This window comes from Cetorhinus maximus, unplaced genomic scaffold, assembly GCF_964194155.1.
Source record: "Cetorhinus maximus unplaced genomic scaffold, sCetMax3.hap1.1 HAP1_SCAFFOLD_188, whole genome shotgun sequence".
Taxonomy (NCBI): domain Eukaryota; kingdom Metazoa; phylum Chordata; class Chondrichthyes; order Lamniformes; family Cetorhinidae; genus Cetorhinus; species Cetorhinus maximus.
This window is the reverse complement of record NW_027596168.1, coordinates 340,025-366,151: the sequence shown is the minus strand read 5'-3', so window position 1 is coordinate 366,151 and position 26,127 is coordinate 340,025. Positions and strand designations below refer to the sequence as shown.

At 48.7% G+C, this 26,127-nt stretch overlaps 1 protein-coding gene across 5 annotated transcripts in view; it reads right to left on the bottom strand.

The window, feature by feature from the left end:
* The window catches only part of LOC144672993 (coiled-coil domain-containing protein 102A-like), a 447,451-nt gene that overhangs the window by 245,659 nt on the left and 175,665 nt on the right, over window positions 1-26,127 (bottom strand). For all 5 annotated transcript variants that reach the window (XM_078534991.1, XM_078534993.1, XM_078534994.1 and 2 more), the window contains one exon: window positions 14,108-14,224. In XM_078534991.1, the coding sequence (XP_078391117.1) occupies window positions 14,108-14,224 (117 nt within the window). The remainder of the gene's footprint in view (window positions 1-14,107; window positions 14,225-26,127) is intronic.

Sequence of the window (26,127 nt, the reverse complement as noted above, 5' to 3'; positions counted from 1 at the left end):
AGGCACAGCCGCCAATGGTGAAGTAATTAAACTGGGGGTGTTCAAGAGGGCAGAATTAGAGCAGTGCCGATAACTTGGAGGGTTGTGGCGCTGGAGGATATTACAGAGATGGGGAGAGGCGAGGCCCTGGAGGGAGCTAATGTAGGTCTGAGTGCAGGGCTGATAGGGTAATGGGACCTGTAAGTAAGGAACCCTGAGCTTGGGATGATTTCTATTTTGGTGGGTATTAGATGGTCCTTCTGCTGAAATTGCATGAAGAGGAATTTGCAGTGAGCCAACATTCATCACTACCATCCAATGCTGGAAGTGTAGAGGTAACTTCACTCAATCATAATGATGAGCTGCCTCCTATATTGAAACAGAAGCTAGTGATGAACATTTCTGACATTGTGGATCCTATCACAGGAATGCAACAGGTGCTCCCACTTTCACAATCACTGATGATTTTAATGCCACAAACAAGAGGGCAGGCACCCTTGAACATACTGATGTCACAGCACAACAGAGGCCATTCATCTAGCTCCTGACATTAAACCAATCATTTGACACACAGTGTAAAAAATAGAGTAGCTGCATTGAATTGAAAAATCTTGGGCTGTATAAACCACACTTATGCACAGGCCACATTACACAGCCCCAACATTTCTCGGGTCAGATTTCAGCACAGGGTCACTCATCACCTCGATATTGTTAAAAACAAAAAGCTAAAAGCTACTGCGGATGCTGGAAATCCAAAACAAAAACAGAATTACCTGGAAAAACTCAGCAAGTCTGGCAGCATCGGCGGAGAAGAAATCAGTTAACGTTTCGAGCCTTCATGGCCCTTCGGCAGTTCTGCCGAAGGGCCATGAAGGCTCGAAACGTTAACTGATTTCTTCTCCGCCGATGCTGCCAGACTTGCTGAGTTTTTCCAGGTAATTCTGTTTTTGACCTCGATATTGTACTGTTCCAGACCAACCAAATGAGAAAAGGAAACCGAGCAGCTACAGAGATTTGTTCTGATTGTGTAGTGACCTGGCCCCAAGCCAGAAAGGCAAATTTAAACAGAAAGGGGTCAGCACCACAGCTAAATGAGCAGGGAGTCTGGGCTAATTGAGGCCTTCTTTAAATTTCTGTCTGAAGGGGAGGAGCTGCTCAGCCGAGCCTCCTTAATTGAGGCACAGCAGGCAGATCACAAATTAAAGCCCCCAGCACAGACTGCCTGCTCGGAGGCAGAAGCTGCCCAGGTCCCTGACTGCTATTACTTATGAGATGGTGTATTTATGAGGAGGTGGAGACTGGGAGACCTACAGATGAGGTGTCGATGGCGTTCCACCAGACTGTAGTGCCCCCAGAATATCCTAAGGAAATCTTACAAATTGCCAATGCTATTCTGATGGCTGGAATGTGGGTACCTGCAAAACTTCAGCCTGTATAAGCGAGCACTTTTTCTGGCCTCACCCATGGTCCAATGTGGCCACAAGCTGCAACACCTGTCATACTTGTCAGGTTACAGGAAAATCCCTGGCATTTGGTGAGCACTTTAACCGAAACCAGAAAGACTGTCTAGGGCTGTCACCAAAACCAAGGCAGGCTGTCGGCCCCACCTTACCATAATGGATATGAGTCACCTGATTCCCTGAGGCTATTCCCTTCAGCAAGATAGCAGCCAAAGCTATGATCGAGGGAGTGGCCCAGTTCTCTACTACACGGTACCACATGCCAAAGGAGATCCCATCGGATCAGGCAACAAATTTCATTTTCTGGGTGTTTTAGGAGGTTGTTCAGAGTCTGGGTATGACCCAGCTGAAGATGTCCCTCAAACTCAAGGGGCCTTGGAGTGGTATCACCCTGAAAACTATGACTGGAAACTATTGTCCACAATACCCCATGACTGGGGTAAGGGTTTAGGTTTCCTACTATTCATCACAAAGGACTCCCCTAGCAAACCAACAGGCTTCAGTCTGCTTGAACTAATCTACAGACATGAGGTGCGAGACCCCTGAAGCTAATAAAAGTTACTGGAGCTCAGAGAGGACTGCTGGAGTATATCCATATTCCAGAAATGGCTCTGGAAGGCCTGTGTTGTGGCCAAGGAACATTTAAAAGCCTCTCAGTAAGTTATGAAAATACAGGCAGACAGGAACACGGAGACTCAAACTCTCCAGCCACAGGAACAGATCCGAGTGCTGCTGCCAAAGAATCCTCCCAGGGTCAAATTGAGTGGGCTGTACCTGCTAGCCCAAAGGGTCAGTGAGATAAGTTATCTGATGCACACCCGTACGGGTTATAGCAGCTTAATACATTAAAGATATGTCACAGCCGACAGCGCAGTCAACCAGTGAGTGTTTGCCAGAGGGGACAGTTGCAGAGGGCAGCCAGGCGGAGTCAGACAAGGACAGAGTCTGGAGGACTCCCAGGTCGAACTGTTTGGCTGGTGAACACAAAAATTCTGGAAAATCTAATTGCCCCATTAATCTATCTGACAGAAGAGCAGCAGAAGGATAGAGCCACCCTTCTCAGGAAATTTGAAGAAATTGGTGGGGACCAGCTGAGACACGCCCCAATGACAGACCATGACGTGGATGTAGGGGATCACCCACTGATAAAGCCAAATCCCTACCGACTGAACCCTTACAGGCTGGCTCAGATCAGATAAGAAATCAGATACATGCTAGACAATGATGCCATATAGCCCAGCCAGAGCAGCTATTGTACGAGTCCCAAAACCAGATGGATCCAAACGGCTTTACATTAGTTATTGCAAGGTTAATGCAGAACTTGAACCCATCCTGGCATCAAGGATTGTATAGATAAGGTAGGTCATGCTGCTGAGCTCAGTAAAATTGACCTTTTGAAAGAGCATTGGCAAGACCCTGGCTTCAGGACGAGAGCAAACTTGGCTTTTGTCACCTCAGATGGCCCAAAGCAGTGCAAGTTCATGTCCTTCGGCCTTTAAAATGCACTTGCAACCTTTCAAAGGCTGGCAAACCATGTGGGTTAACCAACTGTGCAGTATACCAGGACAAGCTGCTAATTTACAGTGAGGCCTGGAAGGACGACTTCGAACAGCTGGAGGCAGTGTTCCAGGGTCGACAGAGGGCTAACGTTGTAATGAACTCGGCAATGAGCAAGTTTGCTAAGGCAAAGGTAACTTACCTAAGACACCTGGTGGGACAAGGTCGAGTGCTAACCCAGGAAGTGGAAATATGCACTTTGGTTGAGTTTCCCATTCCCAAATGAAGAGAGAAATCCTGCAATTTCTGGGAATGTGCCAGTTCTACCGAACGTTTGCCCAAACCTAAGCACCCTAATCCAAGCACCCTAATCCACCCCACTACCCAGTTTACTAATGTTGGGAACAGTGTCTAATTTTTAAGTTGAATATAAATATATGTTTGTGTGTTAAGAAAGGTAAAATGGTTTCTGTTTCATTTTTAGTTATTTATGAGCCCTGGTGCCTAGAGGTCTGGGTGCACCTGTGGCTGTAAAGGTCAGTCTTCTGGGTTTGTTTATACACACACACACTCTCACACACACACACACACACTCACAGACACACACACACAGACACACATATATATTTAGTGAGGTTTTACAGTCCTGCAGTTAAAAAGATGAGTTTAAAAAGGTATTAAAAAGACATTTAGTGAGTATAGGGAAAAACACAAAGTAGAAAAAACTGTGCTGTTGCCTAGCGACAGGGTCCAGGAAAAGGCAGAAAAGAAGTTGAGAGTGTGATATCAGAGGAGGAGGACAGGAGTGCTGAGCTCTCTGCTAAGAAATACTGCAAGGCTGCTGGGGAACTGAGTTTAGGGAACTCGTGCCTTTTATTTTATTCATTCATGGGATGTGGGCGTCACAGGCTCAGTCAACATTTATTGCCTTCCCTAGTTGCCCTTGAGGAGGTGATGGTGAGCTGCCTTCTTGAACCGCTGCAGTCCATGTGGTGTAGATGCACCCACAGTGCTGTTAGGGAGGGAGTTCCAGGATTTTGACCCAGTGACAGTGAAGGAACGGTGATATATTTCCAAGTCAGGATGATGAGTGGCTTGGAGGGGAACTTCCAGGTGGTGGTGTTCCCATCTATCTGCTGCCTTTGTCCTTCTAGATGGTAGCGGTCATGGGTTTGGAAGATGCTGTCTAAGGAGCCTTGGTGAATTCCTACCATGCATCTTGTAGATGGTACACACTGCTGCTACTGTGCGTCGATGGTGGAGAGAGTGAATGTTTGTGGATGTGGTGCCAAGCTGCTTTGTCCTGGACGGTGTCAAGCTTCTTGAGTGTTGTTGGAATTGCACTCATCCAGGCAAGTGGAGACTGTTCCATCACACTCCTGACTTGTGCCTTGTAGATGGTGGACAGACTTTGGGGAATCAGGAGGTGAGTTACTCACTGCAGGATTCCTAACCTCTGACCTGCTCTTGTAGCCACAGTATTTTTATAGCTAGTCCAGTTCAGTTTATGGTCAATGATAACCCAGAAAATGTTGATAGTGGGGGATTCAGAGATAATAATGCCACTGAATGTCAAGGGGTGATGGTTGGATTTTCTCTTGTTGGAGATGGTCATTGCCTGGCAATTATGTGGCGTGAATGTTAGTTGCCAGTTGTCAGCCCAAGCCTAGATATTGTCCAGTTCTTGCTGCATTTGGACATGGACTGCTTCAGTATCTGCAGAGTTGCAAATGGTGCTGAACATTGTGCAATCATCAGCGAACATCCCCACTTCTGACCTTATGATGGAAGTGTTCTGCAGTTGAAGCAATAGTGAGTGTAGAGCGTCTCTAGGAGAGATAGCAGCTGGGGAAAAGACATCTCGTGAATGTTCAGAAATCAGCTGGATTTATGGGTCAGCCCAAGCAAGAAGCCTTGGTGTAGAGATAGTGGTAAATCTTCACTGGGTTTGTGTGTCTGTAAGAGTATTGCTGGAATAAAAGGAATGGTGCGAGCTTGAATCATATTCTTGCATTTATACTAAGATCTTATCGTGTTTTGTCTGGTGTAAGACAGTTCTTTTTTTTTCCCGTTGAATAAATGTTTTATTGTTTATGTTAAAAGTTTTAAAAAAAAGATTCCTGTGAATTTGTTCAGTAACTTATCTCTATGGTTTCTAAAAAAAAGTTAGGATCTACCAAGCCAGGTTTAATTCTGGGATCTGACTTGTCCAGCATTAACATCAGCTGGGATTGCAATAATAAAGAAAAATGCCAAGATAGATAGATAAGAAAATAAGTTGTGAAGAGGACATAAGGAGGCTACAAAGAAGTATAAATAGGTTGAGTGAATGGGCAAAAATCTGACAAATAGAGTGTAATGGGGAAAATGTGAAATTGTCCATTTTGTCAGGAAGAATAAAAAGAAGCATATTATCTAAATGGTGAGAGATTGAAGAGCTCTGAGATTCAGAGGGATCTGGGTGTCCTAGTGCAGGAATCACAAAAGGTTAGTATGCAGGTACAGCAGGTAATTAACAAAGCTAATAGAATGTTATCATTTATTGTGAGGGGAATTGAATATAAAAGTAGGGAGGTTATGCTTCAGTTGTACAGGGCACTGGTGAGACCACATCTGGGGCACTGTGTACATTACTGGTCTCCTTATTTAAAGAAGGGTTTAAATGTGTTGGAAGCAGTTTAGAGAAGGTTTCCTAGACTAATACCTAGTCTGGGAGGGTTGTCTTATGAGGAAAGGCTGGGCAGGTTAGGCTTGTATCCACTGGAATTTAGAAGTGTAAGAGGCGACTTAATTGAAACCTTTAAGATCCTGAGGGGCCTTGACAGGGTGGATGTGGAAAGGATGTTTCTTCTTGTGGGAGAATCTAGAACTAGGGTCACTATTTAAAAATTATGGGTCGCTCACTTAAGACAGAGAGGAGGAGAATTTTTTCTCCCAGAGGTTGTGAGTCTTTGGAACTCTCTTCCTCAAAAGGCAGTGGAAGCAGAGTCTTTGAATATTTTTAAGGCGGAGCTAGATAGATTCTTGATGAACCAGGGGGTGAAAGGTTATCAGGGGTGGGCAGGAATGTGAAGTTGATTTTACAATCAGATTTTATTTAATGATGGAAGAGGCTTGAGGGGCCGAGTGGCCTAGTCCTGCTCCTCATCCGTTTGTTCGTATGTTTGCAGTGTAGTCAGGTGATTACAAGAAGGCTTTTGGGAAATGAAAAGTCACCCTGAGAAATTAGCCCATACCAACTGCCCAAAACTTTTGTGAACTGTTTAGAGTAGCTATTATCGGAAGCAATATAGGGGTAAGCACAGGAAGATGACTGTAGAATTGAACATCTGATCAGTGATTGCTCAAAAAAGCTAAATAAACATAAACAATATTTTAATAATAAAAAATAAAAAATAAACTCTACAGTGAAGAAAGAAACTTTAGGCCTTTAGACAGCTCTCCACCATTTGAAGGTCTATGTTAGTAATGGACACTGGGGGGTCCTGATATTCACAGACTATTACCCTTTTAAAGCTCCTCGGAAAATTTAAAGGGGCCAATGTCAGATTGTTCCAATGGAGTTTACTCTTAATAATGTCATCGCTGACATGCTATCCAGAAGAGAATGCAACAGACAGGGAAAACTCGCAGGACTGGATTCTTGTGTCAATGTCAGGATGTATGTAAAACAAAGTGTCATCAAAATTCTCTTTCATTTCCTGTGCGATGGAGGAGAGTCATGTCCAGTACCGGCATGCCATATTATGAACTTTCAGTCAAATCCTTTAAAAATTGGGCACAATTCAAGCTGTTAAGATGGCTGCCCCAAATCATATGACTTTTGGTATTTGGATTACACACAGTATCCAAGGGCAACATTTTTAAGCTCAGCGGACAGGCACACGCCCAACTCGCTCGAGCGTAAAATGACACGTGATAACGTCGGGCGAACATCCCGATGTCAACGTGCAATTGCACGATATTTCGTTTGGCAGGTGTGCGCTGCAATTGGCAGTGTGCCCACTGACAATTAAAAGGCCTGTTAAGGCCATTAAAAGAGCAATTAAATACAATTTTTCACTACCCATCCAACCTTATGGTTGGTGGGCAGGCGGAAAGGCCAAGTGGCCTTTGTACTTTTTAGGAAACATCATCCACAGGCGGGGTGAGGTTTCCATCAGCAATTATTATTTAAAAATTAAATAAAAAGTTTAGCATTTCATTCAAAACATGTCCCTGCTCCGGGAGTCGGGGGGGTGGGGGGGGGGCAGTGACAGCTGATCCACTGGCAGAGTCCTGGGGGGGCAGTGACAGCTGATCCACTGCCAGAGTCCGGGGGTGGCAGTGAGAGCTGATCCACTGCCAGAGTCTGGAGGTGGGCAGTGAGAGCAGGTCCATTGCCAGAGTCCGGGGGTGGCAGTGAGAGCTGATCCACTGCCAGAGTCTGGAGGTGGGCAGTGAGAGCTGATCCACTGCCAGAGTCTGGAGGTGGGCAGTGAGAGCAGGTCCATTGCCAGAGTCTGGAGGTGGCAGTGAGAGCTGATCCACTGCCAGAGTCTGGGGGTGGCAGTGTGAGCAGGTCCATTGCCAGAGTCCGGGGGTGGCAGTGTGAGCTGATCCACTGCCAGAGTCCGGGGGTGGCAGTGAGAGCATGTCCATTGCCAGAGATCGGGGGTGGCAGTGTGAGCTGATCCACTGCCAGAGTCCAGGGAGGGAGGGCGGGGGGGGGCTGTGACAGCTGAACCACTGCCAGTTTCGGCGGGTGGGGAGGGGGTTGTGCAGTGAGAGCTGATCCACTGCCAGAGTCCGGGAGTCGGGGCGGGGGGGCGCCAGTGAAAGCAGGTCCATTGCCAGATTCGGGGGGGGGGGGGGGGGGGGGGGCAGTGAGGGCTGATCCTCTACCAGATTCAGGGGAGTGGTCACAGCCGATCCACTAGCAGAGTCTGGGGGGGGTGGGGCAGCGGGAGATGATCGACTGCCAGAGTCCGGGGTGGGGGGGGTGGTGAGGGGCAGTGGGAACTGATCCATTGCCAAAGTCTGTGGGGGGCCCAGTGAGAGCTGATCCACTGCCATAATCTGGCGGGGGGGAGTAGTGAGAGCTCATCCACTGCCAGAGTCCGGGGAGGCCAGTGAGAGCTGATCCACTGCCAGAGTCCAGGGGGGGCGGGGGGAGGTGGGCAGTGAGAGCAGGTCCATTGCCAGAGTCCGGTGGTGGCAGTGAGAGCTAATCCATTGCCAGAGTCCGGTGGTGGCAGTGAGAGCTAATCCATTGCCAGAGTCCTGGGGCGGGGGGCGGGGGGGGGCGGGGGGGGGCAGTGAGAGCTGATCCACTGCCAGATTCAAGGCAGTGGTCAGAGCTGATCCACTGGCAGAGCCTGGGGGGGGTGCTGCGGGCAGTGACAGCTGATCCACTGCCAGAGTCCGGGGGGGGCGGGGGGAGGTGGGCAGTGAGAGCAGGTCCATTGCCAGAGTCCGGTGGTGGCAGTGAGAGCTAATCCATTGCCAGAGTCCTGGGGCGGGGGGCGGGGGGGGTGGGGGGGGGGGGGGCAGTGAGAGCTGATCCACTGCCAGAGTCCATGGGGCGGCCAGTGACAGCTGATCCACTGCCAGAGTCCATGGGGCGGCCAGTGAGAGCTGATCCACTGCCAGAGTGCAATGCAGGGGGAGGGGGGGGGGGCAGTGAGAGCTGATCCACAGCCATAGTCCAGGGGAGGCGGGGAGCAGGGAGCCAGAGTCCGTGGGGCGGCAGTGAGAGCTGATCCACTGCCAATGTCCAATACAGGGGGAGGGGGGGCAGTGAGAGCTGATCCACTGCCAGAGTCCGGGGGGGCCAGTGGGAGCTGATCCACTGCCATAATCTGGCGGGGGGGAGCAGTGAGAGCTGATTCACTGCCAGAGTCCAGGAGGGGCGGGGGGAGGTGGGCAGTGAGAGCAGGTCCATTGCCAGAGTCCGGGGGGTGTGGGGAGCGGGGGGCCAGTGAGAGCAGGTCCACTGCCAGAGTCTGGGGGGGGGTGGGTGGGGGCAGTGAGCACAGATCCACTGCAAGACTCCGTGGGGCGGCCGGTGACAGCTGATCCACTGCCAGGGTCCAGTGCAGGGGCGGCGGGGGGGGGGAGGCAGTGAGAGCTCAACCACTGCCAGAGTCCAGAGGGGGGGCAGTGAGAGCTGATCCACTGCTAGAGTCCAGGGGGTGTGGGGAGCGGGGGGCCAGTGAGAGCTCAACCACTGCCAGAGTCCGGTGGTGGCAGTGAGAGCTGATCCATTGCCAGAGACCGGTGGTTGGTGGTGGAGGGCAGGTGGAGGGGGTGGGCAGTGAGAGCAAGACAATTGCCAGAGTCCGGGGGGGGGGCAGTGAGAGCTGATCCACAGCCAGAGTCCGGGGGAGGGGGGGAGCAGGGAGCCAGTCAGAGCTCAACCACTGCCAGAGTCCAGGGGTGGCAGTGAGGGCTGATCCACTGGCAGAGTATGGGGTGGGGGGGGTAGTGAGAGCCGATCCACTGCCAGAGTCCGGGGTGGGGGGCAGGGGGGGTGCAGCAATGGGAGCAGGTCCACTGCCAGACTCCGGGGGGAAGTAGTGAGAGCTGATCCACTGCCAGAGTCCGGGAGGGGTGGTGGGGGCAGTGAGCACTGATCCACTGCCAGAGTCCGGGGCGGTGGGGGAGGGGGGGTGCCAGTGAGAGCTGATCCACTGCCAGAATCTGGGGGGGGGCGGGGTGGGGGAGTGAAAGCTGATCCACTGCCAGAGTCAGGGGTGGTGGTGGAAGGGGGACAGTGAGAGCAGATTCATTGCCAGGGTCCGCGGTGGGGCTGGCAGTGGATCAGCTCTCACTTACCCCCCCACCCCCGCCAGTGAGTGCAGATCCACTGCCATAATCTGGCGGTGGGGAGCAGTGAGAGCTGAGTTACTGCCAGATTCAGGGGGTTAGTCAGAGCTGATCCACTGGCAGTGTCCGGGGGGGGGAGCGGTGAGGGCTGATCTACCGCCAGAGTCCGGGGGGCGGGGTGGGGGAGTGAAAGCTGATCCACTGCTAGAGTCAGGGGTGGCGGGGGGAGGCGGAGCACTGAGAGCTGTTTCACGGCCAGAGTCAAGGGAGTAGTCAGAGCTGAGCCACTAGCAGAGTCCGGGGGTGGGGGTGGGGGGGCTGTGAGAGCTGATCCACTTCCAGAGTCAAGGGCGGGGGGGGTGGCGGGTTGGGCAGTGAGAGTTGATCCACTGCCAAAGTCCGGGAGTGGGCAATGAGAGCAGGTCCATTGCCAGAGTCCAGGGGTGGTGGGGGGAGGTGGGCAGTGAGAGTTGATCCCACTGCCAGAGTCTGGGGTGGGGGGCGGGGGGGGCGGCAGTGAGAGCAGGTCCATTGCCAGAGTCCGGGGGGTGTCGGGAGTGGGGCACCAGGCGCCAGTGAGAGCAGGTCCACTGCCAGAGTCCGGGGGGCGCAGTGAGAGCTGATCCACTGCAAGAGTCCGTGGGGCGGCCAATGACGGCTGATCCACTGCCGGGGTCCAATGCAGGGGGAGGGCGGTGCAGTGAGAGCTGATTCCCAGCCAGAGTCCGGGGGGTGGGAGGCGGAGGGTGGGTGCCAGTGAGAGCTCAATCACTGCCAGAGACCGGGGCGGGGGCAATGAGAGCTGATCCACCGCCAGAGACCGGGGGGGCGGGGGGAGGGGGACAGTGAGAGCAGATCCATTGCCAGAGTCCGGTGGGGAGGACAGTGAATGCTGATCCACCGCCAGAATCCAGGGAGGAGGGGGAGGGGAGCCAGTGAGAGCTCATCCACGGCCAGAGTCCGGGGGGGCCAGTGAGAGCTGTACCACTGCCAGAGTCCAGGGGTGGGGGGGGGGAGGTGGGCAGTGAGAGCTGATCCACTGCTGGAGTCCGGGGTGGGGTGGGAGGGGGGGCAGAGAGAGCTGATCCACTGCTGGAGTCCGGGGTGGGGTGGGAGGGGGGGCAGGGAGAGCTGATCCACTGCCAGAGTCCGGGGGGGGGCGGGTGAGCAGTGAGAGCTGATCCACTGCCAGAGTCCGAGCAGGGGGACAGTGAGAGCTGATCCACTGCCATAATTCGGAGGGGGGAGGGCGGGCGGTGGGAGCTGATCCTCTCCCAGTGTCTGGGGGGTGGGGGGCGTGGCCAGAGAGAGCTGATCCACTGCCTGAGTCTTGGAGGGGCGGGGGGTGGGGGTGGGGTGAGGGAGGGGGAGTGGCAGTTAGGGCTGATGCACTGAGTCTGGGGGGGGTGGGGGGTGAGGGGGGCGGTGACAGCTGATCCACTGCCAGAGTGCCAGAGTCCGATGGGGGCGGGGGGGCAGTGAGAGCTGGTCCACAGCCAGACTGCGGGGGGGGAGAGGTGGAGGGGTGGGGGGGTGGGGGCAGTGACGGCTGATCCACTGCCAGTTCTGCGGGGGGGTGGGGGGGGAGAGGTTAATCAGCGCGGATCCACTGGCAGAGTCCGGGGAAGGGTAGGGGAACAGCAGGAGTTGATCGACTGCCAGAATCAGGGTGGGGGAGGGGGGACAGTGAGAGCTGATCCACTGCCAGATTCAGGGGAGTAGTCAGAGCTGATCCACTGGCAGAGTTCGGGGGCGGGGGGCGGCAGTGTGAGATGATCCACCACTAGGGTCGGAGTGGGGTGGGGGTGGCCAGTTAGAGCTCAACCACTGCCAGAGTCCAGGGGGGGCAGTAAGAATTGATCCACCGCCAGAGTCTGGGGGGGGAGAGGGGGGCATTGAGAGCTGATCCACTGGCAGAGTTCGGGGCGGGGGTGGTGGACAGTGTGAGCAGATCCAGTGCCAGAGTCTGTGGGGGGGTGCCAGTGAGAGCTGATGCACTGCCAGAATCCGTGGGGGGGAGTGAGAGGTGATCCAGTGCCAGAGTCCGGGGTGGAGGTGGGGAGCAGTGAGAGTTGATCCACTGCCAGATTCTGGAGGGGCTGGGGAGGGTGTGCGGGGGGCGGTGACAGAGTCCAGGGGTAGGGGGGGTAGGGGGGGTGGTGGGCCAGTGAGGTCTGATCCACAGCCAGACTCCGGGGTGGGTGGGGGGAGTGGGGTGGGGGGGTGGGCAGTGACAGCTGATCCACTGCCAGAGTTGGGGGCAGTGGGGGGCGGTGAGAGCTGCTCCACTGCCAGAGTCCGGGTTGGGGGGGAGGGGGCCGTGAGAGCTGGTCCACTGCCAGAATTAGGCGGGTGGGGGTGGGCAGTGAGAGTTGACCCACTGCCAGAGTCCGGGGGGGGCGGGGGGGGGATGCTGGGAGGGGACGGGGGCAGTGGGAGCAGATCGATTGCCAGAGTCTGGGCGGGGGGGCAGTGAAAGCTGATCCACTGGCAGAGTTAGGTCGGGGGGGGTCAGTGAGAGCTGCTCAGCTGCCAGAGTCCGGGGGGGTGGGGGGCAGTGAGAGGTCATCCAATGCCAGAGTCGGGGGCAGGGGGGGCGGTGAGAGCTGCTCCACTACCATAATCCGGTGGGGGTGGGGAGCAGTGAGAGTGGTGAGGGGGTCTGCCAGTGAGAGTCCGGTGGTGGGGTGGCGGGGGTGGGGGCGGGTGTGGTGCAGTGACGGCTGATCCACTGCCAGAGTCGGAGGCAGGGGTGGGGGCAGTGAGAGTTGGTCCACTGCCAGAATTAGGTGGGCGGGTGGGGGGGGGTGGGGCATTGGGGGCATTGACAACTGATCCACTGCCAGTTTCGGCGGGGGTGGGGGGTGGGGGGGGGTGATCAGAGCGGATCCACTGGCAGAGTCCGGGTGGCGAGGGGGGCAGTGGGAACAGTTCCATTGCCAGAGACCAAGGGGGGGGCAGTGAAAGCTGATTCACTGCCGGAGTCTGGGGGAGGTGGGGGGGGTGGTGGGCAGTGAGAGCTGATCCACTGCCAGAGTCTGGGGGGGGAGGGGGGCAGTGAGAGCTCATTCACTGCCGGAGTCTGTGGGGGAGGGGGAGCAGAGAAAGCTGATCCTCTGCCACAGTGCAGGTTGGGGGAGAGGGTGGGTGATGGGGGGGCAGTGAGAGCAGATCCATTGCCAGAGTCCGGGGCAAACACACCATAGATACAAATCTCGCCCACAGCCAACTTGTCATAACTATTCATTTTTTCAATTTGTACAAGAAAACCCTTGCAGAAGTGAATTTGGATTGACAGCTAAGAATCTTATTTTGGAGATATACTGTTTCCTTGCCCTGAAGTCTCAATGGGGCACGAGCAGCATTCAAAAGCAGATATGGTCAACAGAAGGAATTTAGTTAAAGTGTAATCAAAGCATGAAGCAAACATTTTTTGTCATTTCTTAATTAAGCATGTTTTACTGACTAATAATGTTTAAGAAGGTTCTGATTAATACACTGAGGCGCCACTGAATCTACAGCCCTCCTAGAATGTAGCAGCTCCTTTCTCGGAGCAAGATTAACTCCTTCAAATTAACCCTGTCAAAACATATGTGTGAGCGGAACATTACAGCAAGAAACAAAAATAAGGAGAATGAGTTTCAATATTTAATTTGAATCTTCTACTATTCTTTACTTTCTGCCCTTGAACCATCCCTGCCCACAGGTGGTCACATGCCCCTCAATTCTACAATGTGCCATTATTAGACAATTAACCCTTGCTGGCCTGGGTTCAATAGAATAATCCCAGGAGTGAAAGGGTTAAACTTGGCTTGTGCTCACTTGAGTTTAGAAGATTAAGATTGCATTAGGAGATCTAATAGAGGTGTTGAAGATGATGAAAGGATTTGATAGGGTTGATAGAGAGAAACTATTTTCTCCTGTTGGAGTGTCCAGAATGAGGGGACAAAACTTTAACCTGAGAGCAAGCCGTTCTGGGGTGAATTCAGGAAACACCTCTTTACACAAAGGATAGCAGATATCTGAAGCTCCCTATGAATTTGAAAGGTGGTGGATGTTGGGGTTTGGGGTGGGGTGAAGTATAGCAGGGTCACGGGGCCTGGTGGACAATGGAAATTTCTCCGACAGAAATTAAGACATTTTTTAAGGTGAGGGTATCGAATCAACAGATTTGGAGCAAACGTGGGTAAATGGAGTTGAGCTGCAAATCAGCCAAGACCTTGTTGAATCGTGGAACAGACTTATTGGCCAAATGGTCCACTGCTGTTCCTAAGTTGCCCGAAACCCATGCACATGAATGATACAGAGGGCCATGCACACAGGCCGACGACAGACAAGCAGACAGACATGTGTGTATTGGGTACCTCAGCTCGCAGCTCTGCAAGTTTCTTGTCCATGCTCGACCGAGCTCCCAGTTCATCTTCCAGGTCCTCTGATATCCGACCCAACTCATCTTGATGCACTTCCTTCAAAATGTTCAGCTATAATCAGAGACTACGTGTTAACAATGTGGAAACTAATTTTGCTTTGAAAAGCAAATTGCAAATGATCTACAGGAGTCTAAAAGGCTATTTTGTGTGAGTGAGTGTGAATGAGAGTGTAACAAAAATAAGAAAGAATAGGTTTATCATTTCCTTTCATATTCATAGAGGAAACCCAGCACACTCTTCTTTCAGTCCATGCTTTTGGAGGTAAATTAATAAAAAATTAACAGACAGATCATAGTATAATTATTGAATTTATACAAACCTTTGTCATGACATTGTGATCCATCACAAAACCTCACATAATAAATGATCTCAAACTGTCAGGTAGGTTTGGTACAGGGTGAAGTCGGCGTTAACAATGGCAGGCTTTGTACGGAACAGATTGTCCCATTGATAAAATACACAGCTTCCAGCTATGCCAAGTTATCATTAAGGTCAACAGAAACACTGCCTGGGAGCAATTTCAAGGTCGTAACTTAATCAATGGATTCAGATGACATCATAAAGCATTAAAGCAATGCTCTAGTGGTTCATAAACCTCCACCTGAACCCTGAGATTAAATTACTGAACTAAAATGTTTCCATCATTCTACTGCCTCCAATGCATTATTATTATACAGCAATCTTTTTCAAATGTTGCTCTATTTTTCCGCTAGCTGCAGTCATCAGTACAGATGGTCACAGCTCAGCACAGGTACCAGGGCTGACCAGTAGAAACAGATTTGCAATCACCAACAGAGATTTGAGAGATTATTGTGATATTTAATAGCAGAATATATTCTACAGATGATAATGGCTGAATTAACAGTATACAATCCAATAAAGCATAATGGTAAGAGTGCAGATTGGGTTTTCCAATCATCAGAACTTCAACAATTATATTCCAGTGTGAACTCTTTGCTTCATGGAACACACTCCATTTCAATCAGCTCATTTTTCACGCTGTTGGCCCCTTCACCCAAGGTGAGTGCTATGGAGAAGATATGGTGGAGATTTGTTCCACTCTACAAATTGTGCATGCGTTTAGAAATACAGAAAGAAAATATTACAGCACAGAGGAGGTTGCTTCCCCTTTGTGTCTAAGATAATCAGTCAAACTCCACCTTCCAGCTAAGGGTTATGACACCTCAAGTGCATATCCAAGTGTTTTTTAAATGTGATAAGGGTTTCAGTCTGCCCTGTTCTTCCAGACAGTGAGTTGCAGACCCTCACCATCCTCTGGGTGAAATAATTTCCCCTCAACTCCCCTCTAACCTACCACCAATTACTTTAAATCTCTGCCCCATGATTACTGGCCTCTCTGCTAATGGAATTTTTAAAATTCATTCAAATGCTGGCTGGGCTAGCATTTATTGCCCATCATTAGTTGCCCTTGAGGAGGTGGTGGTGAGCTGCCTTCTTGAACCGCTGCAGTCCATGTGGTGTAGGTACACCCACAGTGCTGTTAGGGAGGGAGTTCCAGGGTTTTGACCCAGAGACAGTGAAGGAACAGCGATATATTTCCAAGTCAGGATGGTGAGTGACTTGGAGGGCAACTTCCAGGTAGTGGTGTTCCCATCGATCTGCTGCCCTTGTCCTTCTAGAAGGTAGTGGTCGTGGGTTTGGAAGGTGCTGTCAAAGGAGCCTTGTGATTTCCTGCAGTGCATCTTGTAGATGGTACACACTGCTGCTCTTGTGCATCGGTGGTGGAGGGAGTGAATGTTTGTGGATGTGGTGCCAATCAAGTGGGCTGCTTTGTCCTGGATGGTGTCAAGTTTCTTGAATGTTGTTGGAACTGCACTCATCCAGGTAAGTGGGGATTATTCCATCACACTCCTGACTTGTGCCTTGTAGATGGTGGACAGGCTTTGGGAAGTCAGGAGGTGAGTTACTCAATGCAGGATTCCTAGCCTCTGACCTGCTCTTGTAGTCACAATATTTATATGGCTAGTCCAGTTCAGTTTCTGGCCAATGGTGACCCCCAGGATGTTGATAGAGGGGGATTTAGCGATGGTAATGCCACTGAATGTCAAGGGGCGATGGTTAGATTTTCTCTTGTTGAAGATGGTCATTGCCTAGCGCTTGTGTGGCGCGAATGTTACTTGCCACTTGTCAGCCCAAGCCTGGATATTGTCCAGGTCTTGCTGCATTTGGACATGAACTGCCTCAGTGTCTTAGGAGTCATGAATGATGCTGAACATTGTGCAATCATCAGTGAACATCTCCACTTCTGACTTTATGATGGAAGGAAGGCCACTGGTGAAGCAGCTGAGGATGGTTGGACCGAGGATATTACCCTGAGGAACTCCTACAGTGATGTCCTGGAGCTGAGATGATTGACCTCCAACAGCCACAACCATCTTCCTTTGTGCTAGGTGTGACTCCAACCAGCAGAGAGTTTTCCCCAATTCCCATTGACCCCAGTTTTGCTAGGGCTCCTTGATGCCACACTTGTCAAAAGCACCCTTCATGTCAAGGACATAGCTGTTGGACTGGGTTTGCGGCAGTTGGTGAGGGAACCAACAAGAGGGAAATACATACTTGACCTCATCCTCCCCAACCTGCCTGCCGCAGATGCATCTGTCCATGACAGTATTGGTAGGAATGACCACCACTCTCACCTCACCTCAGGAGTTCAGCTCTTTTATCCATGTTTAAACCAAGGCTGTAATGAGGTCAGGAGCCGAGTGGCCCTAGCGGAACCCAAATTGGGCGTCAGTGAGAAGGTTATTACTAAGGAAGTGCCACTTGATAGCCCTTTCCATTACTTTACTGATGATCGAGAGTAGACTGATGGAGTGGTCATTGGCCGCTTTGGATTTGTCCTGTATTTTGTGTAAAGGGCATACCTGGGCAATTTTCCACATTGCTGGGTAGATGCTAGTGTTGTAGCTGTACTGGAACAGCCTGGCTAGGGGCGCAGCAAGTTCTGGAGCATAAGTCTTCAGTACTATTGCCGGAACATTGTCAGTGCCCATAGCCTTTGCACCATCCAGTGCCTTCAGCCGTTTCTTGATATCATGTGGAGTGAATGAAGCTGACTGAAGACTGGTACCTGTGATGCTGGGACCTCTAGAGGAGGCAGAGATGGATCATCCACTCGGCACTTCTGGCTGAAGATTGTTGCAAATGCTTCAGCCTTACCTTTCGCACTGATGTGCTGGGCTTCTCCATCATTGAGGATGGGGATAATGTGGAGCTTCCTCCTCCAGTGAGTTGTTTAATTGTCCACCACCATTCATAACTGGATGCGGCAACACTGCAGAGCTTAGATCTGATCCATTGGTTGTGGGATCGCTTAGCCCAGTCTGTCAGTTGCTGCTTATACTGTTTGGCGTACAAGTAGCCCTGTTCTATAGCTTCACCAGGTTGAAACCTCATTTTTAAGTATTCCTGGTGTTGCTCCTGGCATGCCTCCTGCACTCTTCATTGAACCAGGGTTCATCCCCTGGCTTGATGGTAATGGTAGAGTGGGGGATATGCTGGGCCATGAGATTACAGATTGTGTTCAAGTACAATTCTACTGCTGCTGTAGCGCCTCATGGATGCCACAAAGCTGGGTGAGAGGGTGAGCTGTGAGGAGGATGCAGAGGTACTTCAGTGTGATTTGGACAAGCTGAGTGAGTGGGCAAATGCATGGCAGATGCAGTATAATGTGGATAAATGTGAGGTTATCCACTTTGGTAGCAAAAACAGGAAGGCAGATTATTATCTGAATGGCTATAAATTGAGAGAGGGGAATGTACAATGAGAGCTGGGTGTCCTTGTACACCAGTCGCTGAAGGTAAGCATGCAGGTGCACCTGGCGGTAAAGAAGGCAAATGGTATGTTGGCCTTCATAGCCAGAGGATTCGAATACAAGAACAGGGATGCCTTGCTGCAATTATACAGAGCCACACCTGGAATATTGTGTGCAGTTTTGTTCTCCTTAGCTGAGGAAGGATGTTCTTGCTATAGAGGAAGTGTAGCGAAGATTTACCAGATTGATTCCTGGGATGGCGGGACTGACATATGAGGAGAGATTGATTATATTCGCTGGAGTTCAGAAGAATGAGGGGTGATCTCATAGAAACCTATAAAATTCTAACAGGACTAGACAGGGTAGGTGCAGGAAGGATGTTCCCGATGGTGGGGGAGTCCAGAACCAGGGGTCGCTGTGGAATAGAGCTTTCAGCTAAAGTGTCTAATGGGTTAAATGATCTAAAAGTGATTATATTGCAGTATGGAATGATGTAAACTAATCATGCAGTGTAAACTAATCATGCGGAGCATCTTTGAAAAGTTTGTGGTTACAACTGCGTCCTGTTATGTGCTAGATATGGTAATTTATGTAATCGTTATCGACATAGTTGTAGTTAAACTGTCTCCTGTCTTATTGTGAAATGTACCATCTGCCTGTAATTGTATTACTGCGTTCGCCCTGTGTACGTGCTAACCATGACATAACTGTGATTGCCTGATGTACAGACCTTATATTGGATGAACTTCCTGTTGTGAGCTGTATAAACAACACTGGATTCTCTGTTCTGGGAAGTAGACTGACTAGGAACCACGTGTGCTGTCCTGAGCAGCCTACTCCCGAGCATGCTTGAATAAATATAGTTTTACTTCTAACAAGTCAGTGTTCTAGTAGTTGTGTCGCGATTCAACATCACAGTCTGAGGATACGGGGTGGACCATTTAGGACTGAGATGAGGAGAAATTTCTTCACCCAGAGAGTGGTGAGCCTGTGGAATTCGCTACCACAGAAAGTAGTTGAGGCCAAAACATTGTATGTTTTCAAGGAGGAGTTAGATTTAGCTCTTGGAGCGAAAGGGATCAGAGGATATGGGGAGAAAGCGGGAGCAGGCTATTGAGATGGTTGATCAGCCATGATCATAATGAATGGCGGAGCAGGCTCGAAGGGCCGGCCGAATGGCCTACTCCTGCTCCTATTATCTATGTTTCTATGCCCAGTCTTGAGTTGCAAGATCTGTTTGAAATCCATCCCATTTAGTACGGCGGTAGTGCCACACAACACGATGGAGGGTATCCTCAATATGAAGGTTGGGCTTCATCTCCACATGGACTGTGCGGTGGTCATTCCTACCAATACTGTCATGGACAGATGCATCTGCGGCAGGCAGGTTGGGGAGGATGAGGTCAAGTATGCATTTCCCTCTTGTTGGTTCCCTCACCAACTGCCGCAAACCCAGTCCAGCAGCTATGTCCTTTAGTACTCAGCCAGCTCAGTCAGTAGTGGTGCTACCGAGCCACTCTTGGTGATAGATTTTGAAGTCCCCCACCCAGAGCACATTATGCATCCTTGCCACCCCCAGTGCTTCCTCCAAATGTTGTTCAGCATGGGAGGGTCACTGATTCATCAGCTGAGTGCTGTTAGGGAGTGGGTTCCAGTCCGTGTGGTGTAGGGTCATCCACAGTGCTGTTCGGGAGGAAGTTCCAGTCCGTGTGGTGTAGGGACACCCACAGTGCTGTTAGGGAGGAGGTTCCAGTTTGTGTGGTGTAGGGACACCCACAGTGCTGTTCAGGAGGGAGTTCCAGTCCGTGTGGTGTCGGACACCCACAGTGCTATTAGGGAGGGAGTTCCAGTCCGTGTGTTTTTTTTATTCATTTATGGGATGCAGGTGCCACTGGCTAGGCCAGCATTTATTGCCCTTCCCTAATTGCCATTGTTCAGAGGGCATTTAAGAGTCAACCACATTGCTGTGGGCCTGGAGTCACATGTTGGCCAGGCCAGGTGAGGACAGCGGATTTCCTTCTCTAAAAGGACATTAGTGAACCAGATGGGTTTCTACAACAATTGACAATGGTTTCATGGTCGTCATTAGACTTTTAATTCCAGATTTTTATTGAATTCAAGTTCCACCATCTGCTGTGGTGGGATTCAAATCCCTGAGTCTCTGGATTACCAGTCTAGTGACAATACCACCACGTCACTGCCAACCAATCAGCGCTCTCTTCTCGTACAGTATAAAGTTGTTGCTTCTCCTGACATTGGTATTCTTGCAATTGTCCTGATGAGTGTAAGACAAAAAACTTTGGCAAAAAGTCTTTTTCAGCAATACTTTATGTAGTCACTCAGTTGAATCCATTATCTCTATTCATGTCAAGGTTCCTATTCTGCCTCTATTACACAGCAAAATAGGCATTTGGCTCAACCAGGCATGTGTGTTCCACTGAGCCTCCTCCCATCCTTCCTCCTCTAACTCTATCAGCAAATCCCTCCATTCCCTTCTCCCTCATATGCTGAGATGAATATAAGAAATAGGAGCAGGAGTAGACCATGTGGTTCTTAAGCCTGCTCAAACATTCAATATCATGGCTGATCTTCTCCCTCAGCTCCACTTTCTTGCCTGCTCCCCATATCCCCTGATTCTGTGAGAGACCAAAACTCTGTCTATCTCAAGCCTGAATGCACTTGTCATCTCAGTCCTAAATGATCAGCCCCTTATTTTGAGACTGTGCCCCAGTGTTCTAGATTCCCCAGCCAGGGGAAACAGTCTCTCAGTGTCTACTCTGTTAAGCATCTTCAGAATCTCGTATGTTTTAATTTTTCTTAGCTCCAGGGTAATGGCCCAATTTACTCAGCCTCTCATCATAGGACAACCCTCCCACCCTGGGAACTAAACTAAACTAAACTGTACTGTCTCCATATACCTTTCCTTAAATTAGACCAAATCTGCAAACAGTATTCTGGGTGTGGTCTCAGCAAAGCCCTGTACAACTGTAGCAGGATTTCTTTATTCTTGTTCTCCAATCCCCTTGTAATAACGGCCAGCATGCCATTTGCTTCCCTAAATGCTAGCTTTACCTGCATTCTAACTTTGTGTTTCTTGTATGAGTACATCCGATTCCCTCTGAACATCAATATTTACAAATTTTACACCTTTTAAAAACTATTCTGCTTTTCTATTCTCACGATCAAAGTGAATAACCTCACATTTCTGTACATTATACTCCATCTGCCACCTTGTTGCCCACTCACTTAAACTGTCTGTATCTCTTTGCAGCCTCTTTGTGTCCTCCTCATAGCTTACTTTTCCACCTAGCTTTGAATCATTGACAAACTTATATAAATTACTCTTAAGTCATTAATATAGATGTAAACATCTGACACCCCAGCAATGATCCTTGATGCACTCCACTTGTCACAGCCTGCCAATTTGAAAATGTGTTTATCCTTATTCTCTGCTTTCTGTGCACTAATCAATCCTCTATCCATGCTACTTAATATATTACCCCACATTGCCATGAACCCTTATTTTGCCTATTAACCTTTCGTGTAGCACCTTATTGAATACCTCTTGAAAATCCAGATATGCTGCATCTACTGGTTCACCTGTATCAACCCTACTAGTTACACCCTCAAAAAACCCTAATAAATTTGTCAAACATGATTTCCCTTACTTAAAACCATGGTGACTTTGTCTGACCATACTATAATTTTCCAAGGCATTAAGACTTTCTTAATGATGTCAGGCTAACTGGCCTGCAGTTGCCTGTTTTCTCTCTCCCGCCTCTCTTGAATAGTAGTGCTACATTTAGCTTCCTCTTTAATACATTTATATTATTCTCCTAAACTACTCCCTCTAGTTTTGCTCTTCTCAACAAATGGAAACACTCTCTCAGTGCCCTCTCTATCAAAACCATTCATGAGTCTCCATTGAATCACCCTTTAGCCTTCTCTTTTCAAGGGTAAAGAGACCCAGGCTGTTCATCCTTTCCAGGAAGTTGGAGCCTCACAGTTCTGATATCATTCCTTACAAATCTTTTTTCACCCTCTGCAATGTCTCTAATGTGTGTGTCTTTATAACACGGTGACCAGAATTGTGCATAGACCTCCAGGTATAGTCTAACAAAGGCTTGATGTAAGTTTAGCCTAAGTTGAACCTCTGAATTCTATCCCTCCAGAAATAACCCCTTTTTTTTGTGGCCTTACTAACCTGTGGTTCTACTTTTAGAGATTTATGTATTTTTACTCTTAGTTAGATTCTTATTTTCTAAGTAATATGTGAGTTCCTTATTTCTCTTATCAAAATATAATAACTTACACTGATCTCTGTTGAAAGTTATTTGCCAGTTATATCTCCATTCTACAAGTCTTTTAATGTCTTCCCATCATCTGTTGCAGCCCTCCTCTATGTTTTCCATGAATCTGTGCTTTTGATTCCAAAGTCTAAAGCATGAACATAAATTGTAAAAATATGGTCCCAGCACTGATCTGTGTGGAACCCCACTTTCCACTTTCTGCCACTTTGAATAGCTGCCCTTTACCCCTAATCTGCTTTCATTCTTGCAGCCAGCTATTCATCCATTCTATTACTTGTATCCTGTGTCTTGTTCCAGTATATTATGAACTTGCAATCAGCACTTTATATTTTAAAGCTGAACAAAAGGATGGAAAAGATGGCCACCCAAGGTCACCTGACTCCTTTAGTGAATTGAAATGACTCCCCTGACTCGAGGAAACAAAAGGAGCACTCCAGACTGATGTTGTATTAATGTCTTTCCTGAAAATATTTCAAAAGGGTGTGATCAATTGAATGGGTCATTCACACACAAAGACACTGGCTGTCTCAAACTCTCAAGGTGTCAAATGACAACACAAATGACTTGAATCAATACACATAACACCTTTTTTTGGAAAAAGGACTTTGAGCTTGTGGAAATCACATGCTGAGGAAACCATGTTTGTTGTCTGTTTTAAAACCAGCAGAAGCTGCTTTCAGAAAGAGAGAGAATTCTACCAGAAGCCATCAACTAACTGCAAGTCATCCAAGCAGCCAAAATAATAAACAGCAATGCCTTGAAAGTGGGAGAAGGACTCCCCACAACCTGTTCTAACTTCAAGTTCACCTGAGAATCAACTTCCTGGAAATTTGACTACAAGAAACCTCACAGCTTACTGGGAATCCTTCACCTCACCAAACTCTCAACTAAACCTTCATTTACGAAACTACAGGGCTGCCACAAAAGAGACTGAGGTCTTTCTAAGTTGCAACCGTGTTGCTTTTCCTTCAACCTGTATCTAGTCTTTGTGTATGAGAGAGAGTGTGTGAGAGAAGTGAGTGGGGCATCATGTTTTAAAATCCGGGGCAAGCGTGTAATAATAAATAACTTTTATTTTAAAAATCAAAAAAGTTTGCTGCTGGGATTATTTAATTGTGATTCTCACTCTGAAGATAAGAAAACACACATCTTTTACAAATCAACATACTGATCTCAGGCAGTCAAAACAAATACATAAATTCATCCGTGACACCTGATTCTACATGCTCGGACTTATGCTCGGACTTTATTCATTACTGTGTTATGCGTCACCTCATCAAGAACCTTCTGGAAATTTAGATATACTGCATTAACCTCATCTACTTTTTCTCTGTGAGCTCTTCAAAGAATTCAATGCGATTGGTCAAGTAAGGCTTTCCTTTTTGAAATTCATTTGTATATTTTTGGTTGGCATTGTCCCTTTTAACCTATTTTTGTAAACTCCAACCCTGCTTTCCCTGGAGAGCTTTTTCTCCCTTCAATTTGGGAGTTGCTTGCTAAGCTTCAATGTATTTTCCTTTGTGAATTCTGCATGTTCCCAATTTAGGTTCTCCAAACATGGGGATGCTCAATGTTGTCAGACTCTGTTCATTTTTGTATTAGAATGAAGGAATCAAGTGCCACAGTACAAGTTTCTCAGTCTCAGTGATCCTTCCCAGCTCTGAACTCCTGCCTATCTATTTCATAGGGAACCCAATCTAATCTTTGTTACCAACTTATCAGACATTTTGACTTTGACTGTACTTTTCATTTCAGTAAGCAGTGAACACGAATCCTAATGCAGAATATTGAAAACAAAAGCAGAAAATGCTGGAACTGCTCAGCAGGTCTGGAAGCATCTGTGGAGAGAGAAACAGAATTAACGTTTCAGGTCTTACCCTTTCATCAGAACTGAGAAAGGTTAGACATGAAACAGCTTTTAAAAGTAAGAGAAATGTTTGCTCTTATGAGCCCTGTGCTGTGACCATAGCTTGTTACCTCCCTATGCACTCTGGTCTGGTGCTAACAATAACAAAATCTTCACACCCTGTGACAGCCACAAAGCAGGCAGCTTTAACATGACTGGAAATTGAGGGCTGAATTTTCATCAAGTTGGGAGCCATTTAAAAATGGTGGGGACCGATTTCAAGCTTCCCGACCCCATTCTCAGGTTGTCTGGTTTTCAGGAGTACCTTGAAAGGGTGCTGGCTGTTTCAGCTCATGAGTCCGCACCCTGCACTCCCGGCCTAGCCAGCTCCATTGCAGAGATAAGTCTCTCCTACTCCTCTGCAATTTTCATGGAGTCGGGCCAGATTTTTAAAGCGTCGCGGTTCACGGCCCCCCCAGAGGAATCATGAGGGCATCTTTTAAAAGATGACTTCAAAAGGTCCTTGTGATGCCACCCCCCCATGCCAAGGTAAGGCCCCCCCACCCACAACCCCATAGACCCTCATGTCAAGCTATGTACTTCCATGACCATTGGCTCTATACAGTGTATAGTGGATCAATAAACCCTATAGTAACAGTAGGTGTGTTTAAAACAAAAAGCTTCAAAACAGTCAATTCATTCATTACTTTTCACTATGTTAAAAAAAAACCCCATTTCACCACAAGGTAATAAAAGTGTAAATCATCTTTTTCAGAAACTGCAAGCCCTTAAAATCACTTAGCCTTGTGTAAATAAACATTATGAAATTGACTACAGAGATCAGAGAGCCAGATCTATCAATCAAGCAATGGTTTCTCTGGGGCTCAGGTGTTTCAACAAGAGTAATGAATGTCTGAGCTCTAAGGCAATCATACATTATGAGGCTTAGCTGAGAGCCCAGAAATCCATGGCTCTGAAGGAATACCTGAGTTCCTGCTAAAATATTCTTGTTAGCCAGCTCTGGCTCTCTGATTTCTGCTGTCAATTTCACAATGTTTACTTATACAAAGTTAAGTGCTTTCAAGGGCTTGCTCTTGCTCTTGATACTTTTAAATGTCTGGAAGATTGACACTTTTATTGCACTGTAGTGAAATGACTTTCCTTAAACATGCTGGAAAGTAATGAATTAATGACTTTTCTTTGTAAAGCTTTTTATACACATCCTGTCACTATAGGGTTCATTACTGTGTATAGTGGGTCAATGGGCATGGAACTATCATAGCTTGGCCTAGGGGGTATGGGGGGGCCATGGAGGGTAGGTGGCATGCCATAGCTTGGCATGGGAGCATGCGGTGACATGGATAGGGCAAAGGCAGTGTGTAGGGGGGTGAGGTAGTTGAGGGCTGAGAGTGAGAGGTTCTTTCTGTTTTTATTTTAACTAGGACGATGTCTCACAGCACCAAGGTGGGCCTTTTAATCAGCTCACCTCCACAGCTGCTCCCCTGTGGCTGCCTCCAACCTCTTTTCTGGGTTGGCTGGCCAGCTCCATCCCACACCCGCCCTGGCAATGAAGATCCCGCCTTTGTGGGCAATTTCTCCTGAGGCGGGTGGGCCGAATCGGGAATTTTCCCCATGCCTACTACCCGCCTCAGTAATAAAAATCCAGACCTTAAATGTTCAGTCAACATCTGGCATCTCCTTGACAACAAAGCTTGACAGTGTTGACTGGAACTGACATTTACTGTGCTATTCAAGGTCAGATTCATAACAATTTAACAACTATCTGAGGCAGGTGTTTACCTAACTGGCCTGTGCAGTGCCACAGGTTATGTTGATGTAGATCAGTGTACAGCAGATACAAGCTCCCCGCACATTGGGTATGAGTTTCAAACAGGAAGGTTAGTGATAAAGTGGATTCATTCTTGTAGTCTGGGGTTGAAAGTTACGTTTTATTGTGGACTGGCATCTAAGTAATCAATCAGCACAAACTGAGCTGTCAGCACAACTGTAAACTATTACTGGC